Consider the following 24,764-nt stretch of genomic DNA (forward strand, 5'->3'; position numbering starts at 1 on the left):
TCCTGGCGAGGGCCACCCCCTGCCCCAGGGAGAAACGTGGGCTCAGACCCCTTGAGATGGGCTGGAACATCACCTTCCAGCTCCTCACATTCCCTCTTCAGGGAGAGAGCAGACGCCTCTAAAATGTCAAACTCCAACTTTATGGCAGCCAGAACCAGTTCTGTGAAGGCAGAGACATTTAATCCATTCTGGCTGCTGTGGGAAGAACTACTAAAACCAGGGATGTGTCTGGCATAACCCCAGAAAAAAACCCTTGTGCAATGCAATGCGAAACTGCCACAGAATGTCTGGGAAGTGGGAAGGGCTGGAAATGGCAGAAGGGCAAAGGAGTCCATGAAGCCAGTCCCAGCACAGCACAAATCCCTGTGCTCATGGGATGCTGTGGGCATGGGATGGCAAACAGCTCCACCACTGGGGTTTACAGTGACAGACACACATTTTAGGAGGCTGATATTGGCTGGGGAGGGGAATGGTACAACTGGGGTCCCCTCTGGCCTTGCAGAAGGGACTGGGAACAGCACACATGGTCCCCAGACCGGGAATGAGACAGCACAAATACAGCCCTTGCTGTGTTCTCATTAGGAGTAATTCTTCCCGTATGAGCACGTGCTTCTTCAGTAAATACTGATTTCACTTATCAAAAAATCCAAGTTTATTGACATCAGAGACTTTGAGCCAGGACTGGCAACTCTGACATAAATTGTCTGAATAATGCAATGTATCCTCTCCTCGATGGTTGCTATGGGTACTGGGCCAGTTTAGCCTCCGTCTATAAACATTAACTGTGAAGGGGATGTGGAAACTTATCTAAAAATAAAATACTATGCCCAAATCTTTGAGAGGAAGGTTGTGGAGACGGCAATAAAAAAAGAAATCTATGTGTAATGGTTCTGAAGTGATGAAACACAAACACAGCATTTGTGAGCCCTTCCGGAGGAAATGGAGGCTGGACTGAAAAGAGACCAACACTTTTAATTCTGCTGAGCAATGCCCAGAGGGTGAATTAATTACAATGTGCAAAGCAAAAGGAAATGGAACCGTTTCATGGAGGTGACACTGAGAAGAGGGAGGACCCTCTGTGGAGGGGACGATGTGATGCTGAGATGTGGCCCCATGCTCCAGTGCCCGTGTGGGAGCCGGCAGCAGCACAGCTCCCTTCTCCAGCACCTGCTCGCTTGGTCATTTACAGTTTATTTCTCAAACTGTTCTGGGAATCTGTAAAAACAGAGCCTGAGGCCGCAGCATCACCTCTGGAGTCTTTCTGTTCAAGGCAGGATCCAGTGGGGGGAAATTCTGGGATGTGCCGAGGCTGGTAGCAGGGGCAGAGGGGCACATCCGTACCCGGCTGCTGCATGGTGTGGAAGGCAGAAACAAACCTTTCCCTTCCTCCCTCCCTCCCACCCACTGCCCCTGCAAGGCAGTGAAAAACAGCTGGAAGGCACTGGGTGGTGGGAAAGGCAGCAGGACCCTCATGTGGACCCAGGGAAAAGGAGGGGCCAGGGCATCAACATGGCCAGGGGTGGGATATCTGTGAGGTGCAGATATGGATTGACTTCCCCTGGGTCTTCTCTGTGCTGAGATTTCCCCATGGGACAGCTGCCATCCCTCCATCACCCTGGGCTGTGGTTTAGGTCATACATTCACATCCCTGTGCTTTTCAATCACTTTTCTCGGAGCCTTTGCAATAGTGCAGAGACGCTGCAGGGCTCTGCACGGGTGGGAAACTGCAGACCTGGACGGGGAGGTTCCTTTCCCAAAAAAGAGGGGCTTGGTTGTTGGGTTTGCAGCAGGTTTTGCTGTTGTTGAGCTCACACCAGATTCCTCTGTTCCCTCCCCAGCTGCATTTGAATCCTCAGGGGCTCCCAAGCCCTCTCCATTGCTGCACCCGAGCTTTGTCTGCTTCTCATAGCTCTTAGGCAGCACCTTCAGATGATCTTCAGGGTCAGCTGGAGCTGGTGCTTCCATATGCTCAGAGCTCACTTATGAAAGGCCCCCAGTGTCTCCATCATTACTCTGCTTTCCCTCCAGTCCAAAGGAAATTCCTTTTTCCCTGCAGATCTCCAATAATCGGTGAGGGAGAAGAGGTGGGGAGGTCTCTCACTGTGTCACTCCCAGGAGAGCATCAGGAGCTTCAGTGACCTGGACAGAGACCTGGGGAGAGGGACCTCCATCTCCCATGGGCTGTGGCAAGGAGTTGCCACCACACTCAGGCTATTCCTCTGGTCACTTCCAGTGCTGCAGGGAGCTCAGTCAGCTCATTAAGGGTTGCTGGGCTAATTACTAGGATACATCTCAGTAGGAAAATGGGCAAATCAGACAGTGTGGGGACCGGAGAGGCACGAGGTACCTGAGAGAGTGCTCTGCAAAAGGCAAAGGGACAAGAGTCCATTGGGGACCTCACTGGTGCCACAGCAGCTCTGTCAGCAGCAGTTATGGTGCTGCCAAAACCTCAGCAGTGCTGTGGGATCATCCCAACTCTCCAACAACCAGCAGGCAAATGCACTGGGAGTTCCAGGATGGCAATGAACCCCCAGGAAAGGAGCCTGGCCAGGAGCTTGTGCTTTTGCAGAAGCCTTTGATCCCCCAAACAAGCCTGGGCTGAGGTTTTAGGGTGAGCCCACCGGCAGAAATGTTCCTGGCTCAGGCAAGGAGCAGCTGGATCAGAGATGCCTGATTTCCCTGAGGGATGAGGAGGCACACATGCCCTCTCACACCATCCTTGCCACTCTCTGGAGCACCTGCCACGGCCAATAGCTGGTTTTTTCTGCCTGATTCAGATTAAGCCTGGAGCCTTGAAGCTTCCCAGCAATTTTCCCTCACACTGATTCTCAAGTGTATAATCAAAACAATTTGGGGGCTGCTGGTCGGGTGCCAAGAGGCGGACACAACTGCTGCTGTGAAAAGCCTCTCTGCCTGGGATTTTGCAGAAGCTTGAAGCTCAAATGCTTTGAGAAGTGTGGAAAGGACTCTGGAGGAGCTGGGGAAGGCAGGACTGGGCAGGGGTGCTCGTTGGTGGGGAAGCCCAGCAAAGCAGCCCCTGAAATGCCCATCAGCAAACGTACCTGGGGCTACTTGCTCTTCACTCCCTTCTGCTTCCGCCGATAGATTTCCTCTGTGAAAGGCCTGTAGTTGGGAGGATGGGAGAGAGGGGGCAGAGACAAAAGACAGGGGCAAAAGAAGGGAGGAAGAATTAAAATCAAGACTAGTGAGTGCTCTCCTTTGGGCCTACAAAATCTGTCCTTCACAGGCCGGCACAGCCTGACTATTCCTGTGCCGTGGCAATCCTGGTCTCAGCCTCTCTGGGTTGTGGAGCAGCTACAGGACCATCCCTGGATTGTGGAGCAGCTACAGGACCATCCCCGTGCGGAGCAGAACGAGGCTCAGCACACACCCAGACTCCCCCTCAGGCAGACCGTGGCTCTCTGCATCTCCTCCTCCCTTGCAAATACAAAAGACCTTTCACCAGTACAACTGCTACTTCTGGGAATTACTGTGTGCTGCTCCATCCTGTGCTGCTGGCTGGGCTATTGTGGTGCAAAACAGCAGAGAAGCCCATCCAAGGAACTACAAAATGCAAGTGCTTCTTGTAGAGGCTCTTCTGAAGACACAATTGAGTCCTCTCACTGCCTTCCTTATTGTTCTTCTATAAACAGAATCTGGCACCCAAAAGGAAAAAAAGGTCTCATTTTGCTAAAAATAAAATATGCACAAACGTTCATAGAACTCAGCAAATAGTTTCAGAGTGGAATCTGCCCATTATCAAAACAATTGAAAAATAATCCTCTGTTTTCCTTCTTCCCTGCTGAATTAATTGGAAAAAAACATCTCTACTTGTGCAGTTCTCTGAAACCTCGGGAGTTAAAGCTGGTAGAAATAATTAGAAGCTCTCCAGTTCTGCACAGCTACTCACCCCTCGTACAGCACAGCGATTGTGTAGGAAATTGCCACTACAGCTGTCAGCAAAAGGCCAGCTGGGCTGGCATGCCTGTTTTGAAAGAGAAGGGAAGGATCAGGTAAGTACATGGGCTTATGCAAGACCTGGTTGAGAAAGTGAAATGAGACACTGGGCTGCACAGAGCTCTCGCTCGCTCATTAAACAGAAGCGAACAAAAGGGTTGGGGTTTTTTCTGTGCGTAATGTTAACTGTCTTAGACAGATGTTCCTTGGCAAAGACTTCCCCAGCCTACTTCAGCGACTTCTTTTAAGTCTGATCCCTGCTATGAGAGCTCCTGCTTTGATGCTAAATCCTGAGATTATAGGGATGTTTAAGGGCTGAGCAGCTGCTGACATACGGCTGCAGCTCCCAGCCCATGCTCTGAGGGAAATGCCTGATGTCCCAAAAAGATGGGCCACCCAGGGCACAGGGGACACCAGGCAGACAGAGCAGCGTATGGCACCGCACACACCCAAGTGGTGCCTCAGGCAGTGCAGGGATGGGAATGGGAATGGAAAGGGATGGGAAGGTCCATTCCTGCCCTGGGAAGGGTGCTGGGCTGGGTGCTGCATCAGGGCTGGGTGCTGCACTGGGGCCTGGTTCACTTTTAAACCCATTTCAAGGTGTTTCAGGAATGTGTCCTCCAGCGAGATGTCACCAGGCACAGCATGGGGGACCAATGCCACCCACCGCTCCTCACTGTCTGGTTATGGGGAGAGATGATCAAGAACTGTGGATACAATGGAGATGGCTGTTCCTTTTAGCAGAGGCCAAAGCTTTGGGACCAAAAATCCTCATCACCTCCTGCTCTAAAGAGAGACGTCATAGAATCATAGAATCACAGAATGGTTTTGATTGGAAAGGATCTCAAAGGTCATCTCATCCCGCCCCCTGCCATAGGCAGGGACACCTTCCACAATCCCAGCCTGCTCCAAACCCTGTCCAGCCTGGCCTTGCACATTTCCTCACCAAGGGCCAGATAAATACTTTATTTGCTGACAGCGTCCCACTCAGAGCTGAGCTGCCACCAGCAGTTAAAGGCAATCACCAGAGTCCTAATTAAGGGGGATAATTAAGATAAGCTTTAAAGTTTCTTCCAACCCAAACCATTCTGTGATTTTATGAGGACAAACATCCCACAAGCCTGGTACAAGGTGACTTGGGCTGCTGGGAAAACACACCTGCAGAGAGAGACTGAACTACCTAAACCTTGTACTGGAGCCACTTTCAGGTACCACCCAGCCTCCTCAGTTCCTGAAGAGGCACCCACAAATCTCCACCTTTTCACTGTTTTCATTCTATAATAACTTTTTCCCTCATTAGGAAGCTTCGGGCAACTTCTTTCTCTCCCAACCCCCTGCTATTACATGCTTAGTCATGTCTCCTTCTTGATTCCTATCAGAGAGAACAAATTTACATGATTGTTTGTTGACAGCAAGACCTCTAATTGCATCATTTGGCTGCAGCTCCAGCTCTGATTTACACAGTCTGCTGCTGTGAGTTAGAACACTTCCCTACCAGAGGCACACAAAACTGTCCCCACACAGTGAATGCTCCATTTGTCTCACAGGAGAAACGAGGCTGCTCGACACAGGTGATGACCAGAATTTGGGTGAACTGTTCCTGTCCTCTTATGAGTTTGACCTACATATTAGGCCACATCTGATTGTAGCAGTGATGATGAATCAGTCAGGAAGGTTTTGTTGTCCTAGAAGGACTTTTTCTTTGGGTAGAAAGTCTGTCTGTCCCCAGCCTTGCTGCAGCTCCCCATGGCTGTGGGTTGTCACCCCATTTGATGCTTTTAAGGCTGGACTGGAGTCAGAGGACAGAATGATTTATGTGATGTGTTTTCACCCCTTATGGATGAAAAGGGATCAATCCTTTGGGTTCTGATGCCAGGATAAGGAGTGATGCATCACCAATGGAGGACAAATGTGCTTTGTGTTCCAGGTCTGGCCAGAACCAGACAGCAAACACATTCCTCCAGCATCCTTCCCGCTGCCACAGAGATGGGACATCAGCTCTGGCCTCTGAGGGCAGACACCTGACATCTTCTGAAAGCCCTGGGACCTCAGGAGACAGCGTGGACCCCCACAAAAATTCAGCCAGTGGAGGGTGTCCAGAGAAGGGAATGGAGTTGGAGATGGGTCTGGAGCATCAGGAGCAGCTGAGGAGGCTGGGGGGGCTCAACCTGGAGAAAAGCAGGCTCGGGGAACTTTCTCACTCTCTCCAACTCCCAGACAGAAGGGTGGAGCCAGGGATACAAGCGACAGGAAAAGAGGGAATGGCCTCAGGAGGCCTCACAGGAGGTTTAGGTTGGATATTGGGAAAATTTCTTCCCCAGAAGGGTTGTCAAGCCCTGGCACAGGCTGCCCAGGGCAGTGGTGGAGTCACCATCCCTGGAGGGATTTAAAGCCAGGCAAATGTGGCATTTGGGGACATGTTTTAGTGGTGATCATGGCAGTGCTGGGTTAATGCTTGGACTCGATGACTTTAGAATCCTTTTCCAACCTAAATGACTGTGTGATTATATGAACCGAGATCCCAGGGAAGACAAACAGCCAAAACCACCGAGAGAAGGGTTGTGCTGAGCTCCCCCCAGGCAGGTGGGCGGTGTCTTGGTGCCACTTTGCACAGCTCCAGCCATTTGTTCACAGCAATTATTTGTCACGCCTCGCTGGCCTTAATGGTGGCAGCCTTTTAACGAGAAAAAGCAGGCAATCACTGCTATCCTGAGCTGCTTCGAGCTGCTCTTGCTCGGAATTGTGGTGGAAGACCACAATGAGAGGGGTGATGAAGGGATTCTGTGACAGAAACAGCTCAGGAGAATTCAGTGGATTCTGCAAAGGTTTTAGGAAGTAGTTTGATGCTAATTTTAAAACAAATTAAGATCTCCTTACAATTCCTCCTGGTCAAATTCCTCCTTCTGTGCTGCTGTGGGGGGACTCATCCTGCCCCAGCTCCGCCCCACTTCCCACAGCAATATCCATGTTTCCATGGTGCTGCTGCAGACCCTGTGGCCAACTCTCGTGTCCAGCATTGCCTCCCTCTGGCTCTCCTGCGCCATTTCCCAGGATTTAAACCCCATCCAGTGCTGTGGCTGTGCCAGGAAGGGAAACAGCCTCACGCAGCCAACCCTGACAGCACCGGGGGGGATTTCAAGCGCAGAACTAACAGCAACAGGGCTCAGTGGAGACAGGAGAGAAACCATCAGCTTTACTTATTACCAGGGGCTGCACACATGGCTGAAAAAATGACCAGAAAGTGGCAAAGCACTTCATTTTTCCACCCAAGCAGAGGAGAAGTGGTCACAGTCAGGAGCACCAGTGCAAAATACCCAGTGGTAATGGCCTGCAACACTCCACGGGTTCCTGAAGTAACACAGCCAGGGTTTTTTTTTTCTCCTGGGCAAATAAATAAAATGTGATATTAAATGAAAACCACATCAAACTTGTTACACTGAATAGAGTATATTGCTCATTTGCTGCTAAATTACAGCCTATTCATTTCCTCCTAGGCAGGCTATTAAGCTGTGTTGTATCACACAAGGAGTGTTTCGGAAGTGTTATCACTGTGGGCTGGGGGAAAGGGTGGCTTGGCTTGTTTTGTTTTTGTCAGAGTAATTGCAGGGTCACACTGCTCCCCAGTCCCAGTGCCCTGCCCCTGCCGAGTGACACCCTGCATGAATTTGGCCCTGACTGTTGATTTTTCCACGTGCAGAGTCTGCCAAGGACCTCATTCAGCTGCAGAGCATTTGCTGATGCCTCCTCTCCCCCAGCACTTGGCTGCTATTTATTTTTCTACAACAAATGCTGCGAGTGTTTTGAGACAGCACAAGATTTTCCACGCACAAAAATAGCCAGGGAGACAGAAGTCAAGGGATGCTGCACTTTCTCTGCCATCACAGCATGTTTTTTTGGCCCCCAATGCAGCCTGGCACCTCATGCCCTGCCAAGAAACCCCACACTCGCCCTACAACCAGAGGTGTTTGTAGGGGCACGTACTCACATGAGGGACCAGCCCAGGTAGATGGCTGTGCTGCCCCAGTACATGGGATTATCCAGGACACTGAAGGGGAAGCTGGTCACTTTTTCCTCCATCAGGATGCCAAAGTAATCACCTAAGAGCAAGCAGAGAGCTTCTGGTTAGGCTCCATGAAACAGGGAGTCATGGGGGGCTTTGGCACACTGATACCCTCCCTGTGCCACAGGGCATCCCTGCCAGGGATACACAGCAAAGGATTTTAGCACTGACTTCCAGGCTGAGAAAACAGCAACAAATAAGTTGTTTGTTTACTTTGTGTCTATCAGCTTTTCCAGGAATGGCTCTTTGCCCACGAGGAAGATTCCTGCATTGCAATGAGGTTATGGCAGCCACGTCCCTCATCAGGACGCAGCTCTCGAGGTCCCAGCTGGTTAATTCTGGTTTTCTCACTTGTAAAATTGCCTGTCAGATGCCACTCCACAAGGAAGCAAGTGCACAGGAGCAAATCCATTTAATGTGAAAATAAGCCCAGTGCCGTGTAATGGCGTTTGGAGCTGTTATAATCATGACCACCACGACCAAATGCCCTCATCCATAATGTCACCCTTATCTCATAGTTCAGAGAATTTCTCAGAATTTCAGAAAATAGCACCTCTGCCTACAAAACACGCAGTTATTGGCACAATGGTGATGATGATAATGGGTGATTGTCATCTGTAATGAGGAAAGCTTTCAGAACTGTCAGTATCCAACCAGCTTCCCATCTACCTCGGAGTAATCCTTCCACCCTCCTGAAAGGAGCTTGGAAAAGAAATGACAAGGAGGTGTGCAGCTCGTGAGCAACATTTCGGGGGGGGGTAAAGGGCCAGGATGCAGATCTCTGATTCTGCTGGTCTTACAAGTGAGACCAAAAAGGGCCACATCTACACGGCTTTTAAATCCCTCCTGGGATGGTGACTCCACCACTGCCCTGGGCAGCCTATGCCAGGGCTTGACAACCCTTCTGGGGAAGAAATTTTCCCAATATCCAAACTAAACCTCCCATGGTGCAACTTGAGGTCATCTCCTCTTGTCCTGCCCCTTGTTCCCTGGGAGCAGAGCCTGACCCCCCACCCCGGCTGCCCCCTCCTGTCAGGGAGTTGTGGAGACCCAAAAGGTTCCCCCTGAGCCTCCTTTTCTCCAGGCTGAGCCCCCCACAGCTCCTTCAGCTTCTCCAGGTGCTCCAGACCCTTCCCCAGCTCTGTTCCCTTCTGTCCACTGTACCATCCATGCTCCATGTCCACTGCACAAGACAAGCATGGATCCGTGAGGAGCAGCCGGTCCCTCAGCCCAGAGCACTGCCACCACCTCAGGTTGTGTCCCCAGCTTTGCTGCCAGCCCCTTCCCTGACCTTGGGCAAGTCTCCTCCGTCCCTCCCGGTGCTATTGTGCACCGATCATAACATCAGTCTTTCTTAGAGCACAGCGGGTGGTGAGGATTAATGTATGGTGAGAAAGTGCTCACAAATCCAGATGAAAGGCATTACAGGAGTGCAAACTATTCAAGGTTATTATTATTACCTGGATCGTAGTGTAATTTCTTTGACCTCACATGGTGCTAAAACATTTATTTCTAAGGATAAACAGCCCCTGCCCAATTACACAATGCTTTTGGGCTTTAACTACAGGCCACTAAGTGAGATAATTGCCTCGTATTCATACTATATGTTCTCACAGTTACTTGGCAATACATCTCTGAGATTGTTCTGGTAGAAAGAACACATCACCCCCTGCCACAGCCCGTTTCTGTGCTTTCTTATGTGTCAAAATGCTTCATTATCCCCTGCCCGCCCTCGCCTTTGAGCTGAACGCCTCACTCCCCAAATGGCACTGGCGCTGAGGAGGTTGACACAAAGCCCTGGGTTTGTGGGGCTGGCAGGGGCTTATCTGTACCCAGCACTGGTGGGGCTGTGGAACCCTCCAGGCAGGCTCCCCACGAGCAGGAGCACACAGGCAGCTCCCCAGGAGCTTTTCCAACATAATCTCTGCCTCTAAACCTGCACAGGTCAATGAACATGAGCACCAGAGAGGTGGTTTATATGTGTTTTATGTTCAGAGAGGTGCTTAGGGAAAGGACTGTGTGTTGTGTTGCACAGCATCACCCTGGGCATCTCCTGTGCCTTCACTGAGCCCTCAAATCAGGAATCAGCTCCTTGCCAAGCTGAGGGGCTTTGGCATCTAATTTGAGCTGGTTTTTGCTGGAGGTCTGTGCAGCCATCTCACTGCACACAGTGGGATCACAGCACCAAAAAGCCATTCAGTGCACTCTGCAAGGCTCCCCAGAATCCCTGGAGCCTGACCTGGGCTGAAGCACCACCTCTGCTTCACCCTGGAGAGTTGCTGCGTTCTCCAGGCCCAGCAACAGACTTCGGTCAAGTCAGATTGACTTGAAATCTTGGTCAGTGCTGGAAGAAATGTCACTGGGGTATGAGGCAGATGGGCTCAGACAGGCAAAGCAGCCTCCCCATGTCCTCAGCCTCGGGAAGCCAAGCCCTCATCACTGTGTTTTTTGGGAAGCAGGGGAAACAGTGAGGGTGCTGAAGTGATGCCTGAATCCCAGTGAGGGCACAGCATGGAGACAGGGCACTAGGGACGGCTCTGCCAGGGAGAGGGGCCACATCCAGCTGCTGCAAACAGCATCTGGAGCTGGTGCTGCCGTGCTGGAGATGGGGTGGCACAGCCAGGCTTGCTGGAGAAGGGTGACTCACACGGCTCCCACTGCACTGTTTAGCCCACACTAGAGACACAAAGTGTTCTGCAGCTGCTCCAGAGCCTAAATGTGCTGTAAGGAAGGAATTCAACAGGCAGCCCTGTGCCCTGCCTAGTTCAGCCCTCACTGCTGTAGGAAAACCCACAAAGGAAGGGTCACATCCAGCTCCAGTAATTTTTGAAGCGCCTATGTGTCAGAGGCTCTCTCAAAACTTCTCTCGAGCTCAGATGCCAACAGTGAGAAGAAGCTGGACGCCCAAGCAGTGCACCCTTTGCTACCTGAAGTCCTTGCTCCTCCAGCAGTGCCAGTGCAGCATGAAAATCCTGCACGGATGTTGGAAGTACCCATCCTGAGAGAGTCTTGAGCAAGAGATCCTCAGAGACCTGCAGACTCAGTGTCTTTTCCGTGGCTGGGTAACAAACCACACTGAGGGGCATTCTCCATTAAGAGTTTGCTGACTTGGACTCACGGGGCTTATGTGAAGCGGAAAAGCTCTTACCAGTCCAAGGATGGATCCTCCGTGGGGCTCCAGCTGGGCCATGCCTCAGTGCTGCAGAGGTCCTGAGCCAGCCTGGCTGCATTAGCACGTGCTCCTGGCATGTCCCCGGCCTGACTCAGCTCCGCCCTGGTGCCCCTCATGCCCCGCTAGCAGAGAGAGCTGGTCCTGCTGTGTCAGTCCAGGGCAGTGGTGGCAGGGAGAGCCTCCCCAGCAGAGAGGATGGCGCAGAAATGCCTTATATGGACCACTGACACCCACCTCTTCCCTGCCTCGGGGGATACAGATCCGAGGGACAGGGCCCCCTCACCCCTTATGCTGAGCCTGACTCACTTGTTTGCTTTTTCCCAGCGGTTCAAGTCCAGTGGATCCTCCTGGTCGGATGAATCAGGCTTTACGTAAACAACTCCAGATCTGGCTGAACTTCAGGAGCGTTCAAGCAGTTCTTGCTGACGGGTACTCCTGTGCCTGGCCTTTCTGGACATGTCTCCACAGGCACAGCATCACTCCAGGGGGCTACTGGTGATTTTGGGGATGCTGGTGCCCGGTAGCTGAGGAACAGGGGTGTGACAGGGGGCCAGAAGTGAGGCTGCACATGGAGGGTGCAGGCACATGTTCAGGAGTGCTGAGCTCTATTTCTGGCAGCAGGATTTTGGCCAACTCAACACATTTCTTTGCAACTCCACTTGAAACCAGGAAGGCTTATTACGTCCCTCTCTTCTTCCTAGCGACGCCACAGGAGCTAATTGAATTTGGTTTGTAAAGCACTTGCAAAAGCACAGCCTAAATGAGGTGTCAAAGCTGGGGCTGTGATTATTTCAGCCAGCAGGAGCTGCCCCTTTCCTTGGATATTTATTGTTCCTGTCTCTACTTTATTTTTATGAATTCCACACATACTGGCATGTTTTTAAAGTCAACAATGCCAACAGAATTACGCTCTAAATGTTAAAGCAGGCGCAGTGGAAAATGCCTTCTGCCATAAAGCGGCAGATAAAAGGATCTGTCAACGAACATCAGGTTTATTGCAGAGGGGAGAGCAAACAACATCCTGCCTCAGCACGTGTGACGAGCAGGTGGGTGCTCGGAGCAGGGCTGCTGGACAGCTCACAACCGCTGCGCTGGTGCCACTTGTGGGGTCTTGAACTTGGAGTCCCTTTTCTGGAGGGTGTTTGGGCTGGCAGATGAGCAGCTGTGCTCCAAACCTCCAGGCTTGATGCTGGAGGTGATGGGATTTGCTGTATAAAACCACTGTGCTGTCCTCTCAGTGCGAGGTAACTGAGGTAACAGCAGGGTTGGATCATGCTTTGGTATCATAATGACAAAGCTAACAGCCCTGAAGGCAAGGACAAGGAAATTCCCACAGGACTCTGCCCTAGCAAGAGATCCCTGCAAGGATTAAATGCACTTTCTGGTAAAGCTGTTGGATTTTCAGTGCTTACCTAGGAACGTCCCAGTGAAACCCAGTGCTAAGAAGCTGGAGATGACAAACAAGGTCCCTACAGCCGAGATGGCCAAGCCTGAGTAGTAGGTCCAGTGTAAGTCCCAGCCCTCCAGCTTCGGCTGGCTCTTCATGGCTTCTGTGAAGCTGTCAAGGAGACAACAAGGGCTGTTAAAAACAGCAACTCATTATTAACATCACCCACGTCTCCCTGGGAGATGTGGAGCTTTGGGAGTGGAAGCTGCTGAGGAAGTCCCTTCTCCAGATCCCTTTTCCACCCAGGCCTACTCAACCACCCAATGGAAAAAGCAATCAGCTGAAGGCTGTGAGCAGCCAGGGCTTGACTGGGGGCTGGTATTTCTACCCACAACCCTTGCTAGCTCCTGGAAATACCAGCCCCACTGACTTGTGATATCAAAAGCTTTGCCTTATTGACCAAATCCCAGTTTTCACCATTACTGAGAGCTCTGGGACACACACCCTTGCAAATGCTGGAGGCTGCGATGCCTCGGCACAGGACTCGAAGAGTTGGGAACAACTGGCTGGATTATCTCGTGCTCCCACCCCCGTTTCCCTCCATCAAAATATTTTGCAGCATTCATGCGTTAGCCACGTGCCCAGGAGTGATTCATGGCTGGAGCCTGACAGTCAGGGGGAGGATTGGAACGGCAAAAGGAAAATACGAGAGAAGAGGGAGTGTGAACACAGCTCCTCCATTCCAGGCTGGGTCAGGCATTTCGGGTCTGACCTTCCAAATACTCGTTTGTGATCGGAATAATGCTGACCACTCCCTTCAGCCCCCTGAACTCTGCCCAGAGCCAGGGCTTGGCAGGCTCAGCATCGCACACGGCTCCGACACAAACGCATGGTGACAAAAGAGACAACGCTGTGATTAAAAAAACACCATTAATAACACAAGAGGAGATAATAGACCTACAGAGCTCTACACAGTGTTTCCCCACATGTTGTTGACACATGAGGTAGGAAACTTTGAGCCTTTTTTTAATGAGCACCCTGGAGGCTAAAATTCAAGTAGAATAACAGCTCTCCTGCACCTCCAGCCACCACTGTCTGTCAGGGCCAGGAGAGTTATTCCTGCTCACAGTCCTGGGCTCCTCAGCTGGAAAGTCCTTCCTTAGTGCAGGGCTTGGGATAGTTTCTTCCCCTGGTGTCCATCTTCCCTAAGCCCTGCAAACCCCTGGATTTTCTCGCCCAAATAAAGGCTGAGACAGAAAGTCCTGCCTGCATGGCTGAAGGCCAGGAAGCTGGAAACACACCTTTCAAAGGCTTGATGGCAAGTTCATGCATCAAGCAAGTCCAGGATAATACTTAAACTCCATGGTTTAGGAATCTGGCTGATATCTTTTGTTCACTTTGGAGCTTGCTCCCACTAGGTTTTCTATTGTTGAGGAGTTTTTAGGACCTCAGAGCAAGACATTTAACCATTAGTTTGGACTGGAGCAAGGAAATAAAACACGGAATAAATGTAACACGCTCAGAAGTGAGCAGGAACACAGCATCTGGGTGATTTACACTCTGGAAATTACAGGGAAATTCCTTTTCCTGGGAGCCAAGCACAGACAGAGGAACAACGGCGTGGCCCCAGGCAATGTAAGCACAGTCCCCAGGGCTGGCCCTCCTCCAGTGCCCAGCACAGCTCCCTGTGCTCACCAGGCACACACTGGCTTAGCTTAAAGTCATTTCCGATGTGAAGACGCAAATCTGGCTGCACTGTGAAGCAGCAGCAGCTGCACAACCCTTTGCATCATCTCCGTGGCGTTTATTTTTAAATGACACAAGTCTCCTCTACGAGGAAGCCAAAAAATCCACGTTCCTGCTACCAGCACTACCTGGGTTTGGGAGGAAAGCAATCTCCCTGCAGGGATGTGCCTTTCTGTCTGAGGAATTCTGGCCTGGCTGTGCACTCAGAACACACCCTGACATCCCTGGGGATGCTCTGGAGCTCTTTACTCACACAGAGCAGGATGTGCCTTTCACAGCATTAGGGTTTGGCTCCACATCTGGCCAGGATCTATCCAGAGGGCACCAGCACCAGGAAGGATTTTACAGGAATTTGCTGATCCCCAGGGAGGCAAATGTGGGACAGCAGCACTGAGCTGGAACCCACTTGGATCTCAGGCCTTGGCAAAGAGATGGCAAAGCAGAAAGAGGCACAGCAAGACCAAAGCCCTCAGAGCCTGCTTCTTGCTCTGGATAAGCTGGATCCACACTCTCCCACATCCTTGGGGCTCCTCTATCCGATGCTGGTGATCCGACCTGGTCTTGGAACATGGAACAAAGGTGCACGAACTGGCTGGCTGGGAATCAGCACAGCAAGTTTTGCTACCAGCACATGGTATGGTTTGTTTTGGCAAAGCTGTCTGTCCTGCTCCAGATGATCCCATCCCTCCTTTCCATGGTCCGATAGGCCTGCATTAGTTATTCTCATCAGCATGTCTTGCTCAGTTCCCTGCTGTTTGGCTTACAGCTAGAGAGGGAGGTGTTTGCACAGAGATAATGGACTGCCTTTCCCTCTAGGAATGGTTTATATCTTCCTAAACACACTCTCTATTTGCATTAAACATGATGCGCTCAGGAGTTTTCAGAATTGGTAAATAAACCTTTTAAGCATTTATGACACTGGGCCATGACAAGCAGCATGGAGCCATCAATTATTTCAGCATCCACGATGGTGAGGGAGCCTCCCTGGCCGTGTTTTGCCCTCCCTGGCAGGGAAGGACAAGGTTTTGGGCATTTCCCTTGCTAGTGAGCCAGTCTCCCGAAATACCACATATTTCAGTCTGTCATGAAACCAGTCCCTTCCTTCATGCGCCTCTGAGTCACGTTGGTGACAGCGTTTATTTCAGGCTCGTGACAAGGCAGTGGCGCAGCTCAGCACCCAAGAGGACATCAATTAGAGCCAGGCTTTGTCCCAGTACCTGGAATTGCCTTCTGTGCTGAGCGGAGCGATTGCCATGGTGAGCAGCATCCATCCCTTTTCCAGCAGAGGGGAGGGTGGGGAGGCTGCGACCTACTTTGATCACATCCCTGGCTGCTGTCATGAGGAGGGCTGTCCCCATAGCGGGGCTTGGAAGGTGCCCCCAGCTTTGGCAAAGGGAAAATGGGGCTTCCCCTGAAATCTCCCCATATTTGCCAGTTTGAAGCATGATGCCAGAGGCACACATTCTCCATCAGCTGGGAAAAGCCCAAATCCTTCAACTCTGCTCTGGCCAAACTGGCAGATTTGGCTAATTCCTGTCAGGATGGAGCAGCCAAGGCAGCAGGCACTGTTCTGCCCACCCTTCCCAAAAACAGAGAGGCACTTGCTCAGACACTCAGAAGTCTTATCAGTGCTCCATGGGAATCCCAGAATGGCTTGGGTTGGAAGGGACCTTAAAGCTCATCTAGTTCCAGCCCCTGCTGTGGGCAGGGACACCTTCCACTATCCCAGGGTGCTCCAAGTCCCATCCAACCTGGCCTCGGACACTTCCAGGGATGGGGCAGCCACAGCTTCTCTGGGCAACCTGTGTTTCCACATAAAAAATTTTCTCATAAAAAATTTCTTCCTTGTATCTAGTCTGAATCTCTCCTCTTTCCATCTACCACATAATAAACCACATGAACTGGAAAACCACTCAAAGTGGTTCTGCACTATGGGGATGGACATGTCACACCAGTGGGTTCACAGGAAAAAAGTGGGAGTAAGGGAAATCGGCAGCAGATCCTCTGGTTGGGACATGGACAGGACATGCAGCCAGGTTTACACATCAGGTGCTGATTTATTCAACCAGAAAACTTAACAAGTCACAGCCCGAAATGCATCCCCAAAGGCCACATGGAGCAGGAAGAAAACCTGGAAATATTGTACTAAAAGAAAAGTTGAGCTTTCTAGGTCTTGCTGGGGGCATCTCTCAGTAGTCCCCACCAAGTGTATTTTGTCATCCCTCTCCTCCAAAGGAGGACAAAGACCTCGTCCAGCAAACTGGGTCGCTGCAGGAGCAGCCCAGCAGTGCTCCCTTTGAATGATCCCAAAAACCAGCCTGGAAACTGGGGCTGATAAGCACAATTGGAGCAGAATTGGGACAGGGGCCAGCAGGCAGCAAGGAAGCAGCAGCGGTACAGGCAACCAGGGTTTTGGTGACAACAGCCACCACTGCAAGGTGCCACAGTCACTGTGTGGGATGTCGGTCCGTGCCCTATGCCTGAGGTTTTGTTCCTTTTGGCTAAAGGAAGCCATGGGGATAAAAACCATCCAGTGGTGCCCAGCAGCACACGATGCAACAAAAGATCTTGTTAATTTGAAAACAGCAACCTCAACGACACTGAAATCGTCCTGCCGATACCACTGGCAATTGTCAGTCCTGTCATCATCCTCACAGCTTCTTTTGCCAATAATGACTCTGCTTTTCAGACAGCACTGGGGTGTGTGTGTTATTTAGGTCAGCTGGGGGCTGTGGCAGCTTCTCCCCCTGCCCCACATCTGTGCTGTGAGGTTTCCTCATCTGGATGCCGTGGGCAGGAGGTGCTGTTGGCTCCCTGGGGCTTTTCCTGAACAGCCATCAGATATTTCTGGCACTGTGGCTCAGAGGGGGCATCAGCTCCATCAGGCCACGCTCGATTCCCATCATCAAACTCGGTCACTTCTGCACACAGGGCCATGTGGTTCTGGGATAGATGCCATTTACAGCACACTCATTTAGGGTGCCAGCTCACAAAATTAAACAGGACTGAGCATAAGGTGAGAGGCACTACCTGGCAATGACAAACAACCCCTTTTCCGTGCAAAATCCTGTCCCAGGATAGATTTATTTTCCTGGAAAATAAATCAGCTCCAAGTGAGAAATCCACACTGGAGGCAATACCCAGAGTGTGGCATCAATGCAGGACTTGATGCCAGCCTGCAGCACGATGCCACTGAGCCATTGCCAATGGCACTGCCTGGCACAGCCTCTGCAGGACTCACTCACATGGAGACAACACGGGTACCCCAGTGGATGACCTGCAGTGCCCCCAGTCAAGGTGTGCACGTGGGTGTTGCATTTAAGCTGAGTCAAACATCCTGAGACCTGTCAGGTAGGAGGCTCAGAAGCTCCCTGTGTACCTGCTCAGGGGTGGGGAGTGTGCCAGGGTGTGCCAAAGGCAGTGCAGGAGGGTTTGGAGGCAGTGCTAGTGGCTAATTGTGAATAAACTCATGCGGGGAAAGATGCCAACAACGTGGTGAGGGAGGAGAGAGCGACACCGGATGTGAGTCTGGAGGACAGTGAAGGTTGTCACGTCCCCTGTCACACAGATAACAGTCACAAACTGCACACAGTGCAGATAGGTCAAAAGTTCAGGAATTGTTTTCACAGATAGGAGCCTCGGTGATGGAAGTTCCTTCCTTCTTGTTTCTCTCAGAAAGAAACTGCTGTAACGAAAATAATCATTGCACCAAAGCAATTAAGGATGCTTGTCTTGTGCACTTGACTAAGCAGGTCCCCCCTGGTCACAGGTCAGTCTGGATTGCGAGCCAAGGCTGATAATGAAGCTGAGAGCTGGGAAGCATCTAATTGCTTAATTGAGCACAAAGACATCCCTCTTCTTACACACAAGGTATCCTTTTGGAGCCAAACTGGCACGATAGCATCAGGGTGCTGGGCTGAGGAAGGACCACAGCACAGACCCTGCGTGGTGAAGCAGCCACACATCCTGGCTCCCAGCTGCTGTCAGCCAAAATGCCAACCCACTCCCAAAGTTCTGTCTGCTCTGCCCTCCCCTCCTCCGCCCCCAGCTCGGAGCCTTTCAAAAATTCAGCTGGAAAAAGGAAGCAGGCTTTTAAAACCAAAAGAAACATCCCCATGGCTCCTCATCGCTCCCTGGCAGCCCCCACCCACATAACAAGTCCCCAGAGCAGGAAGAGAGGAGTTTTAAAGGCTGGATTACAGCACTGGGGGTGGAGGGACCCCTGAGGCTGCCTTTTTGCTCACTATCAGCAGCTCTCACGCTCTGCACAAGCAACCCTGGCCACTGTGTCAGGCACAGCCCGAGCCAAGCGACTGTCTCTGAGGGGCTGAGGAGCAGAAAACCTGCTCCAGTACAAGTGACTCAGAGAATAAAATAAAGGAAAAAGCAAAATAGCAAGAGCAGGTGAGAAGTGTCTCTCCCAGCATCACTGGCCACTGAGATGACAGGGACTGTGTCATATGAAGCCCCTCTGGTCAGTGGAACCTCAGGCTGGACCTGGCTGGTATCATCATGCAAGGGGTAAGGGGCAGGATGAATCCTTCCCAAGCAGCAAAAGCTCTCCAGGCTGGAGCAATAAGCCTTGGGCAGCCCTGGAGGGCTCACTGAGCTGGGAATGGAGGCAGTGAGTCTCCCAGGTGTGTTTTGGGATAACTCCAGCAGTTGCTGCTCTGATGATCACCCTGGAGCCATCCCATCCCTCCCACAGTTAAAGGCTTGCCTTGCCTGGAGAGCCTCCAAAGCCTGCTAGCCATCACTCAGGCCAACTTCAGCACCAAGGAAAGGGGAGGGAATAAACCAAACACCTGGAAACATCTGGGCAAAATAAACTTCCCATTGCAGTAATTTGAAGGCTTTGGCCCATCGGGACGGGCTGGCATCTCGTCTGTGTTCTGGTGGGGCTGAGCTGCCCCGTCTTCTAGAGCCTCTCCTCCAAACCCAAGGTCCTGATGGGGCTTTTCCAGCCCCCTGGATCGACCTTGCTGTTTCCTTCAGGGCCTGACTGCTGGGCTGCACAGGCACAGCCAAACTCAGTGAGTCCCACAGCCCTCATGACACAGAGCAGAGCCAGCCCTGGTAGGGCTCTGAGGGCTCTGCAGGGGCAAAGCGTGAAGCAGTGCCAGGACACACGAGGCCACTTTGGCTCTCCCAGCAGTTCCCCCTCAGCACCTCGCTGTGACCCGCGAGCCTCGCTGACCCAGGAGCCAGCAGGACCACTGGGAATGGAGATTGTCCCTCCACCAGCCATGTTTTTAATTAAAGGCAAGGACAAGGCTTTGCATTGCTTCCCAGACAACAAGTAACTGTGTAATTTGTGCAAGAGACTGTCAAGACATTCCCCAGCAAAATCCAAGCCCGCTGTGTCACTAAGACATCAGCAGCACACACACATGCCCTCTGCATTCGATTATAGCCTTGTTCACTGCAAGCTTTCTTTCTGTTTTTGCCATCAGCAGTAGCTGGGACAAACACAGAGGGGCAAGGGCAGGTCCTGGTGTCATTTCCAGGAAAGCAGAGCTCTTAAATACATGTGCAGATTCCGACCTGAGAACTCTTCACCTGGGAAATTACCCAGAGTACTAAACAACCCATTAGCTCTGACCCTGGTATAATTGAATCTGGGAATTTAGTGAGTCTGTCTCTCCTAACTGCAGTGGAGATAAAGCCTACCAGATCGCAGATAAATTGCTGGCATTGAGGAAATCTTCTGCAGTAAAACCTCTCTGCTGCACTGGGAATGTTAAAGGACATATTCCCATGGAGTTTGGTGTATCAGTCATGCAATACTATTAGCTAGCACAGGTAGTGTTTAGAGATAGCAGATAAGAATTTCAAGAGACTGTTTGTGAAGTGCACAGGTAATCCTGCTCTTCTGCACAGGAAACTGCGGCTTCTTAAAAGCAGCTTTAATTTTGTTCATGATTTTTACAAGAAAATTTAAAAATTCTGCTGTTACATATGATCCATCCTGGGTAAACAGCCCTCCTGCCACCTGGGCTGCTCACAGGAGAGGGGAAACATCCCCAGGGAGCAGAGCAAGGTAACCTGTGACACTTAACAACTGGTCAGACTGATGGGTTTGGCCATGATGCTGCATCCCTCATCTTTATTACAAACCTTGGAATAAATCTGCTGCTGGCTGAAGTTATCCAGCCATGGAAAAGTAATACGCTGGGGCTGGATTTAACACTGCTGAGCAAATGTCCCTCTTTCCCCCCACTCTACAGGGGCATTTCTTTCCATGGATATATAGCAGCAGGATGAGCTCCTTACCAGTGGCTCCGCACACAGTTCAGCACCAGGATCACAGCACCCAGGCAGTAACAGGCAGCATGTGGAGAGCCGAAGACTTGGCTGAGCGCTCGTGTTTTGTGCTCCCATCTGGCTACCTGGAGAGACAAGGGAAAACAAAGTGGGTGGTTCGGGTGCTTGGAACAGGCTGCCCCAGGAGCACAAATCCCACAGCCTTGGCCTCACATGTTCAGGACACTTTGTCTGTGTGGCTTTGTGCAAGAAACAAGCGGAGGCCACTGATGAGACATGGCTGAACCAAGCCTGGGGATGGAAGTTCCTTCTCCCATCCATGCCAGACCCTGCTTGTATTGCATATGCCCTTGCACACAAGGACAGCCAGCAGCAACAAGGCACAGGCTCATGAAAGAAAAAAACCACCAAACCAAAAAATACCCTACACATCAGTTTTGGGGAATATGAGGCTTGGGCATGTGTCCAACAAGGCTGAGAGCATTGCTAAGGCTGTCTCCTGGCCACCAAAAACAAGAGGCCCCTGCCACGGATCCTAATATTGCTCTCCTGAAAGGAAAACAGATCCCTGAGCAGGGGATGCAACACAGGGACGCTCAACTCTCATTTTCTGGTCTGTGGCATCTCCCACATCCAATCACAGGGATCACACCTGCCAGGAACAACCCCTCCCTGCACACATCCAGGAAAGTTTGCAAGCCCTCCCTCAAGCTTCCCCAAGACAAGATCTGCCAGCCTTGCCCAGAGAAGTGCTTCCACTTGTACCAGCTGAACCAGCTTAGCCTTCATCAGCACTCAGCAATTGTAGCCAGTAAGGTTTAGTCTGCCCTCCTCACCCATCCCAGCCCAGGACTCACACATCCACATGCACCATCCCTGGGGAGGCGTTAGCATCCTTCACAGCACACTTTTCACTGGCTCCCATGTTCAGCTCCCTGTTCTGCAGATGCTGACGGGCCCCTGCCCAAACTGCCTCATGGATGAGGAGGTGCCCTCTCACCCTGGGAGGCTGCTGCACGCAGGTGGTTGGAGCTGCTCCCAAAGAGCAGGACCAGATCCACCCCAGTCACCAAATCCAGGCCCGGCACTCCCAGGTGATAAAAATCCTTACAGCTACTTTACTCTCTACCTTTCCTGCATCCCTCGGAAAGCTGTCGCTATATTTATCGCCCCTCTTAGGCTCCATTTTCAAGTGCCAAGCTGGAGGTTTGGATCAGACATCAGACCTGAAATTCCAGCCAAGAAGAGAGAGCACACCTGGGCAATGAAGCAGGAAGTGGGAGTCAGCAGAACATCTCGGCACCAATTTGCTTCTCAGACATGGCTGGCACTTGATTAGCTTCAAATGCACTTCACTCCCTCGCACAGAGCCTGGGCAGCTTTTGGGGGCACCTGCAACTCAGCTCTTCATCTACTCTGAATGTATCTGGTAATTTATTGGCTCAATTTGAGCAGAAAAAGGCAGCTTTGTAGGTCTCGCTTTCTTCCCAGGCTGATGCAGGAGCACAAAGTGCTGCTGGTGGAGGGGGACTGCTGGCTTCAGGAGGGGGGAACGATGAAAACCTCTGATAAGCAGGGGCACTGATTTCACATGCTGAGAGCTGATTCAATTAGTTATGCAATGATTGCTCTGAAATTACAAATCCACTCATGACAGAGAGAGCTGCTTCACTGCCTTTTTCTGGCTGGTATAAATAGTTTGTATTCTAAATTGAATTTAAAACACCGTGCGTCACGCTGCTGCTAAAATCGGAGCTGCTGTTTGAGTGCTGAGAGAGTGGAAAAAGAAATGTAAGGTGTATTACCACCTTTGGAAAGTAAAAAGAAGTGACCATACAGGTGACTGAGTCACAGATGGAAAAATGCAGCCAAGTGCCAGTTATCTGTACCAGCTTCCTAATTCCCTGGAAATTATTCTGGCAGCGTTTGCATGGATGGCAGCTCCTGGCTCACTCAGGGAGCTTTGAAGAGCATCTCAGTGGCGGCAGAGCTGAAGGAGAAGGCAGAGCCACTGGGATCAGAGGGAAGAGCTGGTGTGCTGCTGGGAGCCATGGAGGCAGTCACTGTAACTACCCTCACCTTTAGAAAGGCACATTTGGGCAGCGAGGCCGGGATGAGGGGCTGTGTTTCTGAGCCCTTCAGGCAGCAGCTGCCACGGCTGCGATGGGATCACTCCCAGCACAGCCCAGTTCGTGCTGCATCACACAGCTGGGACTGAGATGCCAACTCTTATTTAGCTGTCACAGCCTTCAGATAGGACCCCAGGCTCCTTTTCAAGCCCACACAGGAGCCATTCCGAGCTAAGCGGAGCAGGAGCCGGCACGGGGCTGGAAGCAGCGGCACCCACCGGGCCCCGCGGCGATATTTCAGTAACAATTAATTAGTTCCGGTTCTGGTTCTATTCCTTGAACAACTAATTAGTTCTGGCTTGGTTCTAATTTTCTAATTTTAGTCATTTTGAGCTAATATTAGCACTCGATCGACCCACAGCTAAGCAGCTGCCTTGATAGTTTTATAAAATCGTGAGCCGATGCGTTATTGTTTACTGTGTGATGGATGCAAGATGCTTCCAGCATCCTCAATGGCCGTGTGTGGGACACCAGCAGCTTCCCAGGAGGCTGCACCCATTCCTGGTGCACTGTTTGCCCTCCCAGCTGAGGCTGGCAGTGTGCTGACCACGGGCAGCATCAGGGAGAAAAGTTTCATGTCAGGGCTGTGTGTCCTGGAAAGGGAGCAAGAGGAGCATTTTTATTTTTCTTCCAGTTCCAAGTTTGGAAATGGAGTTAATACAAAGTTTCCTGACTTACCCAAGGGTCAAAGCAATAGAAAAAATTCCTTTTCCAAAGCTCCCAGCACTCTGCTTTCACTTTAGGATACTTGGTGAGGTAATTACTTGCAAGTATTTTTTTTAATGTTTCTCCCAATGCTCGTTATTGAAATAAATCAACAAGCGGATGTGGCTGCAAAGCCAGGGATGCTCTTGGGTCCCATGTTCTGCCTTTGGCAGGCCGTTCCAGGGGCAGGCTCAGCTGGCTGATGTTCCCAGGGAATTGCTTCCTTCTCGACGTAAATTTGGGGCTGATTTCTACGTAACCGATCCAAGACATTTCCCCAACCACCCGGGCAATTGCGTAAACAAAAATGAAAGCACCGGCACACATCCCCAGTGCCTGCCCTGATGGAAAATGGAAATGCTCTCAGTTTCCTTTTCTTTTTTTGGGCAGGCAAACCATGAGCCACCTCGAGAAAGGCCACAAATAACCATTCAAAAAGCAATTTCATCTCACGAACCTGCCTCTGCAGTCATCAACGGGAAATGCTCTTTCCAGCTCTGTGTGCATGGCAGACCATGGCCTTTCATTAATATTTAGTATTTGTTTGAAGGAAATGGATTCTTTTTGTCTGCCATCCAGGGAAGCTGCCTTCTGAACATGCTACATTTTAATTGCTCAGTCCCAGCTCTGAATTAGAGCCTTTGTGCTGTTTCATGTGACTCCATTGCTGTATCTGGCTCGCCCCAGAGATGGACAACGAAACCAGATAGCCCAAAGGCTCAGGACAAAGGGACACCTTGCATCTCGATGCAAATCAGTAATTTTATGTCCTCACATTGCCCCATCACCATGGTACCCAAAGAAAAACATTCAGGAACTGGTGCATTTAGTCTTGTAGCACTCCTGGAAGGCTGGGATAGATTAGCAGCTCCCCTCAAACCAAGGGAAACTGAGGCACTGGAGGGTTGAAGTGAGTGGCTGTTTCCCAGCTCTCCAGGGAGCAGGGCAGAGCGGCTGGATCCACATCCTGCAAAATCCTGGACCCATCATCCACCTGGGGAGATGCTCTGCACATTTCTGGGGATGCCCTTGCCCTTGACAAACTGTTGGCATGAAAATATTCAGTGTCCAAGTCTGGGCTGGAGAAAAGATGACAAAGAACAGGATGTCCTCCCTTCATATACCCACCTCACAGTATTTGACAGCATGAAGAATTTTTCCCCATCCCATGGGGTCTAGGAAGCCTGCTGAGGGGTCCCAAAGTCAGAAATTCCATGAAAAGTCCAGAGGAAGAACAATCAGCTCTCCAGGGTACATTTGAGCCCCAGTCCCAAGAGGATGCAAGTGCATAGGGAGAGCCCTGGATATATGGATGATCCAGTCCCAACTCAATAAAAACCTTCA

At 51.1% G+C, this 24,764-nt stretch overlaps 1 protein-coding gene across 3 annotated transcripts in view; it reads right to left on the bottom strand.

Annotated features, from left to right (window-relative positions):
• Positions 1-952: 952 nt before the first annotated feature.
• PEMT (phosphatidylethanolamine N-methyltransferase) overlaps positions 953-24,764 on the bottom strand; it is a 42,537-nt gene continuing 18,725 nt past the window's right edge. For all 3 annotated transcript variants that reach the window (XM_039560250.1, XM_039560249.1, XM_010392324.3), the window contains exons 3-8: positions 20,596-20,711; positions 12,602-12,747; positions 7,943-8,054; positions 3,911-3,985; positions 3,063-3,123; positions 953-2,360 (exon numbers count right to left, since the gene is read on the bottom strand). In XM_039560250.1, coding sequence (XP_039416184.1) covers positions 3,069-3,123; positions 3,911-3,985; positions 7,943-8,054; positions 12,602-12,747; positions 20,596-20,711 — 504 coding nt within the window. In that variant the 3' untranslated portion in view covers positions 953-2,360; positions 3,063-3,068. The remainder of the gene's footprint in view (positions 2,361-3,062; positions 3,124-3,910; positions 3,986-7,942; positions 8,055-12,601; positions 12,748-20,595; positions 20,712-24,764) is intronic.

This window comes from Corvus cornix, chromosome 14 (genome assembly GCF_000738735.6).
Source record: "Corvus cornix cornix isolate S_Up_H32 chromosome 14, ASM73873v5, whole genome shotgun sequence".
NCBI classification, from domain to species: Eukaryota; Metazoa; Chordata; class Aves; order Passeriformes; family Corvidae; genus Corvus; species Corvus cornix.